Source organism: Aquila chrysaetos, chromosome 17 (assembly GCF_900496995.4).
Source record: "Aquila chrysaetos chrysaetos chromosome 17, bAquChr1.4, whole genome shotgun sequence".
NCBI classification, from domain to species: Eukaryota; Metazoa; Chordata; class Aves; order Accipitriformes; family Accipitridae; genus Aquila; species Aquila chrysaetos.
The window spans coordinates 12,413,661-12,425,826 of record NC_044020.1 but is presented as its reverse complement, the minus strand read 5'-3'; the positions used below and the strand labels follow the sequence as shown (position 1 = coordinate 12,425,826).

General features: G+C 45.8%; 1 protein-coding gene across 1 annotated transcript in view; it reads right to left on the bottom strand.

Annotated features, from left to right (window-relative positions):
- Positions 1-4,573, bottom strand: part of B4GALNT3 (beta-1,4-N-acetyl-galactosaminyltransferase 3) — a 70,224-nt gene extending 65,651 nt beyond the window's left edge. Inside the window, exon 1 of the mRNA XM_030041386.2 lies at positions 4,423-4,573. Coding sequence (XP_029897246.1) covers positions 4,423-4,573 — 151 coding nt within the window. The remainder of the gene's footprint in view (positions 1-4,422) is intronic.
- Positions 4,574-12,166: the final 7,593 nt, after the last annotated feature.

Below are 12,166 nucleotides of genomic sequence, written 5' to 3'. Positions count from 1 at the left end.
ACACACCCTGCTTGTGCCTGGCCCAGTGTGACGCTTACACCTGCAATAAAGGAAATCAGTGCAAGTGATTTATAGTCTCCTGAGGTACCATGGTCCTTGCAGCAGAAAAAGTCTGCACAGCAACGGCTGGGAACGACCTCACCTCCAAGTTTCTTCAGGGATCAGGATTTGCTTTTACTATGTTGACACAAGGTTTTAAAGCAAAGGGGGATCATTGCACATCCTCCTTGCCTGCAAGCACAGCTCGCTGATGCTAGCCTTGCTCCCTCAGAGTCATACCTTTCTGCATGGGCGGGTGAGATGAGGCACTGCTGGGCACAGAAGAGAAAAACAGAAGTAGCAGGAGGTCCCCGACCCACCAGCCTTTCCGTCCAAACAGAGCATCGCAGCAGCTCTGGGAAGAGGCAGTGTCTTGGGGTGTGGAATCTTCCCCGAGGAAGACCTGTCCCTGCCCCTGCCTCTTCCAGCCGTTCTGCCAAGCCCATGGCATTACAGGAGTAAAGGCGGGGTGCAGGAGTCACTCTCCAGACCTGGCTGCTCTGTGCTTTACTGGTATTTTCTCCCTCCCCAACACCTCATTCAACCTTGAAATAAGAAAGTTTCCTGTCTCCAGCATTCACTTGCGGGAGCAAAGTGTGCTGTATAGCAAACCAGTAAAGATGAGAAAAACATTCCTACTGGAGAGCCCACTCCACAGAGGTTAGTGCCTGTCAGCAGCAGGAGTAAACAGACTGTCTCCAGCTCCTCGGGTTTCTTGGCAGGGAGGCAGTGTCCTGCCTGTTACAACTTGTTTTGGATGACAACAGGCCACATTTCATGTGAGGAGAGTTGTACCCATCTTCAACTCACATCAGCCTGCTTGTTTTTCTTCAGTCAGCTGTAAATATGTTTAAGATTTCTATAAATACCTACTGGGCACCAGACCAGCTGAAGAGAAGAAAGGAGAAGAAAGGAGAAGAAAGGAGAAGAAAGGAGAAGAAAGGAGAAGAAAGGAGAAGAAAGGAGAAGAAAGGAGAAGAAAGGAGAAGAAAGGAGAAGAAAGGAGAAGAAAGGAGAAGAAAGGAGAAGAAAGGAGAAGAAAGGAGAAGAAAGGAGAAGAAAGGAGAAGAAAGGAGAAGAAAAGAAAAAAAGGCAAGCCCCACAACAACAACAGAAACACCCTCCTGCCCATGAGAGACAACAGTCCTGCCAATAAGGCTCTCCAGGAAGAATATGTAGGAATACCTTGATGCAGCCACATCACAAGAAAAAAAATAATTTTTTTTTACCAGACTGACTGCTCATTTCAGTATCACCTTCAAAGGAAAGCTACCACTCATGAGAGCCCATACTATCATCCATCCCTGTCCAGCCCATCCCAAACCTCCCTGGCAGCTAGAAAAGGGCCCAGATCGACTTAGGCATGCATGAATCCCAACCTATGGGGTATACTGCGCATGAATTCTGCACCTCAGGCTGGTCCCTCAACCTTTGACTTTAACATTACAGCAAAATGAACCTCAAAGCCAGAGCCTCTCCCAGTGTACAGTGATGCTGTGCCATGGAAGCCAATGCGTACCGATGATTACAGCATATTCTCCTAGGCCATTTATTCTCTTTCATCCAAACTCACTCACTCATATGATTAACTTTGTTGCATAGCAGAGCTGCATATACATCAAGGGAGGACAGTCAGGGCCTCAATTTTTAAGCACTGCTTACTCAAACACTCACACCCAGGCCATCTGACCTTTACTTCCTCCACCACAAACTGATCTGGTGGGGGAAGAGGAGGAGAGGAGCATAAAGCTGGGGAGGATCCACCATGTCTGAAGACTTGCTCTAAGGCGCTGACCTGGGAGCAGGGGCGGCGTGAGGGCGTCACAGTGGCTTGTGCTCCATCCCATGCGTGGCTAAGAGGAAAGGGAATATTTTCTGTGACTCCTTACAGCCTTGCAAGAGGAGGGCTTACCTCTCTGGAAAGAGAAAACATACTTGGCTTTCTATATACAGGCTGTTCTGCAAGGCCTCTTAGGGACGCAAGAAGAAACTCTGTTACAGGCATAGGAGATGGAAACAGTGATGTCCTGCAGATCTCCTTCCAAGCCCAGCATCTCTTCAGCTTTCTGGCCCCAATGGAGGCAGCCTCTTAGCCTTTTGTCTAGAAAAATTACCCAATAAACAGCCTTTGTATTTTGTCATTAATAACTGGGGAGGCTGTTGCATCAGATAAGTTGAGGTGGTAGATCTTGGTTGGTCCCAGGCGTGACTTACAGTAGGGCTCCCACCTGGGACATGCAACAGAAAACAATGCAGAAATGAGAGGGGAAAAGTATTAATTGCTCTGAGAGTCACTCCCTCCTACACCAGCTCCCTGGGATCTCTGGAAAGTCACCACATGGAGTCACAAACGCAGCCGCCCCAGTCTCCAGAGAAGAAAACATTACTTAGTTTTAACAGCCAAAAGAAAACAAATACTATTTGTCTTTCACTCTGACTTCTGATTTCTCTTAAAACAAAACATACTTTTAGAGGTACTGGGGCAAGAGGAAGGGTGGGGACAGTCACAGATTAACCTTCCTCCTGTTAGCAGGTTCCAGGATCCCGGCCACGAGGCCAGGAAAACATGACGCCCAGCGCCCAGCACGCCTGCAGGGCCTCGGCTCTCCAGGCACAGCTGCTCTCCCTCCGTGATGCTGCAGAGCCGTGAGGAGCTGCCTGCTGGAGGGCTTCACTCTCCCACCCTTTCCAGCAGCGTTTAAATGTCTTCTGCATGCAATGAGCGGCAATGTCTCTGGTGGATTTGGGAGAATCCGAACTTTTATGTAATTGAACTTCAATATAATGTAATTAATTTTCCTCACCTTCTGTTTTAGTTGGTAGTGACTGTAGTCATGTCACTGTTTCCAGTTTCAGTCTTAAAACAGAATGACTTTTGTAACAGAGATGTAAAAATAACCCTGTCTAAAAGCAAAGAGGAAGAACCCAATTCGTAAAAGTTGTTTGCTCCTGCACATCTCTTCTGTCATTACACTCTCTGCCTCTTTCTCCCATTCCCTCCCTCTCCCTTTGCATTGCTATCAGCGAAATGACCATCAGCTGTACGGCTCCAGATACCTGACTCAGCCCACCTCTCCTTATAACCACTATTTAAAATACCTCCAAGCAGTTTGTTTTCTCCCTTGCTGCACCGCTGAAGTCCTCTACATACCTCTACAGTCTCCTCTAAAGATCTTTGGGGGCTATTGGCAAAGCGGTGTACAGTAAGAGGCTTGGCTAGATTACATGAAAGATGTAATGTGAAGTAGACTCATAGTGCAACCCATCTTCTCGTGTCCCAACTAATCCACCAGGCATAAAAAGCAGATTATAACTAGAGGATTTATCCTAGCCAAAGAAATCAGATCTCTTACGCCGTTGGAACAATAAATATGTGTTTTTAGCCTTAACGTCATATATAATATGGAACAAATGGACAAGCTGAAGTCCTGTAATGGATTTTGTGGGAGTAGATGTTCATGCAACTCCTTGCACAGCCACAGTCTAAGGCTTTAAGACTGAAACCAAGCCTGACTCATGGGAGTAAGAATCAGGTCTTTTATAACGTGTAACGAAGGGACCAAGACGCTGAAAAGTATTAATAGTTAAAAGCTCAGATATACTTGAAAAACTACTATTGAATTAGATTGGCACCAAGCACTGAGATTATTTTAAAAAGAGCAGCAACAACACCATAGGCTTTTACAAAACCTTGGGCCATTCAAAACTTTCCTGTAACTGTAAAAGAGATGAGAAGCATAAAAACCCACACGACACTGATAGAAATAACTGTTTTCCTCTACTTTGGAAAAAAAGCAGCTAACTGCACTTAGTATCAGCCCCGCCGTACTCCTAAAAGTTTGCACAAAATGAACCCGTTACTAGGCGAGTGGTGCGCATCTCCAGGGTATGCATTCCCTCCTCCTTTGCATTCTCTTCTTCTCTCATCAAAGCAGTATTCAAAGCATCTTTGCTGCCTTCCAGGTTAGCACCCGAGCCCCGAGAACAAGAGCCACCTCAACGCCGTGGCTCCGGGCTCTGCAACTCCAGCAAGGTCACATTTTGACAGGTCTCCTGACAGAGAGGAGGGTGAGAGCCGACAGGCCAAAGGCAGAAAAGCGAAACCCCCCGACACCCATCTCCTTCCCGGGGAACAAAACCCACCTCCGCCCCGAGGGCTCCCCAGGAAGCGGCTCCCCGATCGCCGGCAGCGCTCTGCCGCCCGCCGCTGCAGCGGGCTGCGCTCGCCCCCTCCTCCCCGGCCGGCCTGGAAACGGGGGCACTGCACCGGGCTCCCGAGCGGGACGCAGCGCCCGGGGGAGCCCGGGACGGCGCCGGGCCGCGAGGGACGGGACCCCCCCGCCCCCCCCTTCCCCTCCCCCGGCGCCCCGCGCGGTAACTCACCGCGGTCCGGGGGAGCCCCGCCGCCGGCCGCCGCCGCCGCCACCAGCTCCAGGTAAGCGGCCCAGAGCCCCAGGGCCAGCGCGCCCAGGGCCAGCAGCAGCCGCAGCAGCCGCCGCCGCCGCCGCAGCCGCGCCAGCAGCCGGCCCCGCATGGCGCCGCTCAGGGCGCCCGGCCCCCCGCCGCCGCCCCGGGGCATGCTCCCGCCGCCGCGCCGCACCGGCCCGGCCCGGCCCGGCGCCGCCGCCTCCGACCCCCCTCCTCCGCGGGGCGGGCCCAGGTGCGGGGCGGCGCCGCGCCCCCGCGGGCGCAGCTCCCGGCCGGGCTCTGCCGCCGCCCCCCGCACCTGCCTCCGCCCCGCGGGGGCCGAGCCGGGGGCTCGGCGGCGCCGGGGCCGCAGCCGTCATCGCCCCCCGGCCGCTCCGGGGGCTGGCGGGCGCCGGGGCCGCAACCGTCCCCGCCCGGGCCGCGGGGGCCCCGCGGGGTCAGCGCTGCCGGAGGTCTCCGCTCCTGCCAAGGCGACGGGAGAGCTGTTTCAGTGGCGGAGGAGGCTGCAGATCCTCCTCAGAGCCGGTTTTCGTGCCGGTGGGAGCGTTGCTGGATCCCTCTGGCGAGAGAGGGGGGCCGGGAGATAGTAACTCCTCCGCCCGGAGGGAAGCAGGACGAGAGCGGGGCCGTTCAAATTCACGCAGTTACACACAGCTGAATCCATTTGAAAGTGTCTTGCGCCTGCTGCGACGAGTGTATTTAATTCAAAGTGCTTTGCTCAGTCAGGAGGAACAGGACTCACTAAGTCTCCAAATCTGCTTTCTGAAGCAGCTGATCAGGTGCGATGTTACACCGTTCAGACCCACCAGAGGGAGGACGCTGGAGGCCCACAGGAAGACCAGGACCTTCCTCGGGTGTGCTTAGTGTTTCATTTCACATCTCAAGCGCGCTTTTGAAGTGACTCTCCCAGCTGTCCCCCTCATGCTCTTGATTTGGTTCACATCACCAAGCGGTCTCAGAGGATGCAAACTGGATTCCTCCTGGGTGAAACTAAACTGGAAGATGCTGTCTGGGGTGCACATAATGCATCCAGCTGGGGAGCTAGTCCAGAAAAACCTCTTTCCAAACATGTATGGTGTGGGTGTTGGGTCATGGGCACCAACCATTTCTCTTCACGTTTCTGCTGCTGCAGAGCTGCTCCTGCACAGATGCAGCCCCTGTGCAACCATGAAGAGCAACCCTCAGGCTGAAGTTAATTTTTAAAATGCATGCAATGACAGACCTTTTTTGAGGGTCCATCTTCCTTTCACAGCAGCTTTCTGAAAGGCTTAGAAAACGTGCCAAAGCCCTTTTAAATGGCATGGAGGGCGACAGAAGAGCAGTGTAAGTCCCAGCACGGACAGGCTGACATTGACAGAGTGCCAGCATCCCAAGTATTGCAGTGGTTGGGGGCAGAAGCAGCATCTGTAGTCCCTGGCATCAAGTGCGGAACACCATGTTCCCAGAGTCGAGGCAACACCTAGAGACCCTGCTATTAGCTGTCACACACTGGGATGGACAGACAGATGATAAGTTTCCTTTTTCTGAACGTCTCATAAAGGTTTCAGAACCATCTCCTCTCAGCAATGTGTTGGAGAGATTTTTCTTGTTTCAGGAAAGTGCATCCAGAGAGTTTTATACCTCATCGTAGAGGTAGAAAGACATGACGTTTCTCAAGATGGAAACAACTGCAGTGGGGGAGGCCAGTGAGCAGCTCTGTCCCTGGGCTCCCCTGCCTCCCTGGGGACAAGGTCCATTCTGCAGCTTTCGAGGGTGCAACAATTGCGTTCATCCTTCCTACCTTGCTAGTGGCCACAGATGCACGTGGCACCGATCCAAGCTTGAATCATGGTGCTACTTCCTCCGGTGCAAACAGAAAAGGCTGCCAATACCCAGCCACCACCAGTACCCACACGATTAAAAACCTGAAGGTGCGCGCCAGTTTAATCATTTCAAGGCAGAAATCTCATGTAAGGGTATGACACTTACTGTTGAAATTTTTTGGTGGTGTGTTGGTTTGGCTTTTTTCCAGCATGAAAGAAATAAACCAAGATTTTCATATTTGTTAAAAAAAAAGAGAGGAAAATACTAGGAAAAAATGTGTAATAAATACAGATCTAAATTAAACTTGATTTACCATTTAAAGAATGAGAATTGAATGATGGATTCTCAGCAGGAATTTGGCTGCATTTCTTAAATGAACAACCTTAAGTTTGAAAAATGACAACTGCACTTTGTTGAAACTTTGCTGCATATTAAAATATTAAAATAAGTAAGCACATTTTTCTCTTCTGAACATGGTACTAAAATGGAGGGGAGGGAAAAGTGAAATTATAGGCTAACAGTAGTATTGTTGACTTGTAAAGAAGCAAATTTTTTTTCCTGATAGAACTATGCTATAATGAAGATACAGAAAAGCTCTTGTCTCTGGAGAAAAAGCTTAAAGAAGTAAGTGTGACACGTTGATGTCTATCTGTTATGATGTAGTTATAATAGAACAATATTAAGGAACAAAATTAAGCTGGATGTGTAATAAATAGTGGAATGAAGAATTTGAATAGCCCTACATTGTACTTAAAGTAACTTATTTTGGACCACTTACTTTCATTGCGGAAAGCACTGATGCCCAGGAATAAGATTACCACTTACAGTAATGTTTTAAAGACACCTCACGTGAATGTTTTTATCCCAAGTCTACCAGCAGTCTTGTATTCCCAGTATCTCACGCATCCCCAGTCACACACACGTGTGCCCAGACCTCCACATCTCTCACCTCCACTGGGTGCCATATGGTACCAGTGGAAACTACAGCTCGTAACAGTCCCATACGCTGGGGTCAACCCCATGAGGGAAAGAAACAGCAAGTGAACTGGAAGCAGGTGATGCAGGAATAGGGTCTGTGTCATATTTAGATGACTCAGACAGGGAGCTGACACTGCTGACTGCCCTGACGGACCATCCTTGAACATCGGAGAGATCGCTGCTTGCTTCGGGATACACCTCTCCTAGCCTACCCTGAATACCCACTTCAAAGAAACTATTTGCCAGATGAGCCAACTGGAGTGTTTTCTGCTTTGTTTGGGCCTTTGTTTGTTTTCTATTTTGGCTATGTTTCCTCATGATAAAAGCAGCCTTTGATATGAGTGCAGCACTTAACGACACACATCTCCTGTTCCTCCTGGCTCCCCTCTCTAGCTCTGTCTCTGTGCATCCCTGCCTCTTCTTGTTATGATGCTTTTGCTTCTCGTTATCTAACAACTGTTTCTCTGTTCTGTAAATTACTTTTAGCTCTGTGCCAACATCCTTTCTCTGTAGGCTCCCCAAAGGTTCAATTATCTGCCGTTTGCTCCTTCTCTTTTTTCTTCTTGTGTAATTTTCATTTTAACACTAATTACCAGCTCCATACCAAAGATACCCAACTGTCCCTAGCTTTCACCACCCTGGTGGCTCCACACCCCTCTTCCTAACCTCAGCTATGCTCTGAAGCACAAACAATGACTTCATCTCAACATTCATAATCAAAACGGCTCAAAGGCAGAAGTGTTTCTAAGAGGAAAAGGCAGTCTCTGAAGACACAGTTCCCCATTATTTCCCTTTTTGGCTCCTCAGGAATGGACTGGGCTCTAAAAGGCATTACTGGTGGAGCTATCCCAGAAAAATCCCTGTCAACGCTGCAGTTTAACATCACAGTAAGGGAATCAGTGTGGTCCTGCAATTAACAAACTATTAACAAAAGAACCTTCTTGCCCAGTTAAGCTGTGCTGATATGGTGGGTTTTGCTAACAGTTATATTAATCAGCAATGTGATTTCTACCAATACAGTTAGGCTGCCAACATTTGAATGAACTGGCCTGAGCCGGGGTTTGAGACTTCCTCTTGCTTTCACTGTTCACATGGCTATGCTCCCTCAGTTCTGACTTCGACTGACAGCATCAGTCACACCATTGCTCTCCTACAACTTACCTGTCTGGGCGGAAAGCCTCATTCATGATTCTATCTTTTCACTGTGTAACTCTCTTTCCATAGGTCTCAAGCCCTAGCTGTCCAGATAAAATTACATAGAAATGGCTGCCCTTCTTTTTCAGCTGTACAGAGGACACATTTTTACATGAACTTCACCCAGCACCTGTAGGAGCACCTCCTTATTGCAGTTCCTGTCCCATGAATTGGCCTGAATTGCTTTCTGCACATCAGAACAATCTCTCAATATCTAAAGCACGTGTTTGCACTTCCAGAAAAAAGTTTTTATAGACTTTAAGCTGAGAACTTTCAAAAGACTTTTCAGGGTTTAGACATTTACCTTAATGAAAGATATATTTACATATTTGATCATTGTGGAAATCCATATTTTCGAATCTGACTGAAGTCTTGCCTAAATTTCCTCCTTCACCTGTCTTAAAAGTACCAGACTGTGCTCATCATCCTTATGTTTCAAGAAGTTCCAAAGATGTGCCACAGTCATTTTATTAAGGATGCTACAGAACACAAAGCTGAGCAGCTCTGCCTGTGACAACACAGAGCAGACTTCTATCTAACCAAGCTAGCACTGAAGAGGAAAAAAACTGCTTTGCCAGACAGTTTAGAAGTGACTCTATACTCAGATAAGTGTTTACAGTGAAAGAAAGGCAATTTGATCTCCGAATCAATACAGGAGAATCCAGCACATCCTGGGCATGCTTCACCAGAGTAAATCCAGAGCTTTTTATTCAAATTGAACCCATTCAACAATGAAACCCTTCATGCCTGTGTAGTTAATCATTGTCTTGCTTTAACATTGAAACACTTATGTGTTGAAAGCCTCTCTGGCTTTTCTGAATAAAACCAAATAATCCATATTTACACATTTGTAATCTGTCCACAGTCCAACAGCATTGCAATTCTTAAAACGTGCAATTTAGTCAGTATAAGTGAATAGTCAACCCCATTGATACTGTAAAACTGTATTTTTGGACCTTACTTGAAGGGCAGCCACTTCAATTCGTATTCAGAGATGCCATTTCTCCAAACAGTTCATTTGGTGTTAAAAGGGAAATATCAGAAGTCCACCCCACTCTTCTCAAATACTTCAGTCATAGCAGAAATGTTTCCTGCTAGTGAGTTAAATTCCAGTTACCTCTGACTACCTGTTTCAGACAAAGTCCTAAACTTTTGATGCAACATAAGAATCAAAACAAACTTTGTTCTTTGTGCCTAAACCCTATGAATACAGCAGCCAAAAGGAATCATTGCAGCTTTCACCTCTCACACCTTCTAGACTGTATCCAAGTATGTTTTGGTACATAATCCCAGTCCACATGCTAAAAAACGTGTATACTTCTACAGCTAGACTTGCAAATTTAAGAATAACTGTTTAGGGAGTAAAGGGGATCTTTCTTATAATTCAAAGCAACTTGGGAATATAAAAGCAAAATATTGCTGAAAAATTAGAAAGAAAAATCCTAAAATGTCCCTTATATACAAATGACCTACAATGCCACTTTGAATGGGTACAAATGAGACATCTTTTTTAGGATTTTGACTGAGCAGGCACAGATACGTTCTAGTGTAGCAGAATTACATGTGTTTGTGAGCTGTAATTAAAAGTCTGAAAGACATAGCTTTTCATGAATATGAACACCTACCAGAACAGGGATGTTGCTCCCAGCTAGTCTCAGAAAAGTACCAAATTATCAAAGAATTACTTCCTGGCCTACATACAGAGACATCACAATTCCAGAATATTAGGCTGCCCACAGAATCCATCCATCCTGGTAAAACGTGCATGTTTCTGAATTGATACTACTACTTACATAAGCAATTCAAGTACAGCCATTGCATACAACTATATACTATACTACTATTTAGATTTATTCTGACAGCTATCAGAACTGTGGCTACTGTTAATCTGCCTTTCTAAGTGCAGTGACAGCGTCCATTAATTTGGGAATTACTGCAAGTTGTGGTATAGGAAGATCATGAGGGAATTTTTGGGGGTTTTTTGCTTTTTGTTTTTTTTTTTTTTTTTTTTACCTTGTGTAACTTTGCTGTGTAGGGTGAGCTGACACAGCATACATTCCTATAATTAAGGCAACTGCATGAGTGCTGAAAAACTCCTACAAATATTGCATATAAATAAATCATAGGTTTAAAGCCAAAAGGAACCTTTAAATGATTTCCTGTTAGTTCACATAATTATATTTCATTAAGTTCTAATGTGCCAAACCCAGTAACTTATTAAAGCAAGCTACCTTCTCCAGAGGTGTAATCATTTTTTGATTTGAAGATAGAGGTGGAGAATTTGTTACCTCCACAAATAGTTTGTTGTAATGAGGGAAAAAGCACAATCTTCCTGTTAAAAATGTGTGCTTTTTTTAATTAACTTCAGGTCTGGGCTACTGGTTCTTGCTCAGCCTATCTCTGCTGGGATATAGAGGCCTTTGGTAGTTTTTAATCTTCAAGATATGTGTATATTAATCAGTCTTCTTAATGCAATACAATATGAGTTCTTGCACAACCTTTTCTCTTCTGCTGAATCATCTGTGGTTCTGTGCCTTACCCAATATTTCAACATCCTTTCTGAAATGTATGCATTCCTTCCTTACCTAAATAAGGCTACACCACAATAAAGTTTTTCCCTACCGCTCACTTTTCTCCTATTTATACAAGAAACATTTTAGTGTCTTGGCTCACAGTAAGAACATTTGTCCAGTTCTAACCTTTAATCCCCTGCAGGATAGTCTCTGTATTCCTAGAATCAGCCATTTTGGAGATCTCTCAAATTCTGTGCTCCTACATACATAACCTGGCATTTAGTTGTATTGAAATGATACAAGTCACACGTTACTAACTTAAATTAGCAAAAAAAAGTTAATCAGTCTCTGGAGTAAATGCCATTTTTTGCTTTCTACCCAAAAAATTGTGGAAGAAAATTGACTAATATAGGTCTTGGAACCTTTCCCAGGAAACCCTTTTGGAAATGCCAGTAATTCTTTACTGACATCTTAAAGGGTAGTTGTCAGTGGTAGGAAGCACTTGGGTCTTTAAGGCAGTTCTTGACTTGAAGGTCTACATTTCTTTTGGCAATATAAAGCAACATTTCAATTTCACATGATCACATGATGTCACGCAGAAAGAGCATGTACAATACTTTGCACTTCCTGCCCTTGGACAAATACTCAAGCTTCCAAATAAAATGGATTTACAGATCAGCACTACCGTAATTTCCCCAGCCCCACCACTCACCAGCAGATATATTAGGAATGTAGTAATTTTATTCTGTTCAGTCTTTTAAGTAATAAGGAATATCTGTAAGGAAGACAGGAAATTAAACATTTACATCCTTCTTCCCCCAATACTTCCTCCCAGTCTTACAAACCTGAATGTCAAAGCCTACAGTCTTTATCCAGACACGCTTCAGGGCTTTCAAGTGAGGAAAATGTGATTTCACAGGCAATTCTTTAGCTTGGAAGAGTTGAAAATAAACAGAAACCCATTTATTTCTATAGGTTCAAGAGACCTTTTTGCTAGCTTCCCATCAGGTGAATTTAAGTAGATGGATCCTGCTGAATAAGTGGTTAATACTTCATTATGTAGCAATTTTCAGAAGCAGCCTTCCAGGACGTGTGATAACTTTGATATCTTATCTTTAAACCAGTAGCATGTTATTTCACATACAAACTCACCTTAATTAGCAAGACTTATCTGAGAAAGTACTAGTCAACAAAGAAAGAGTGAGACTGAA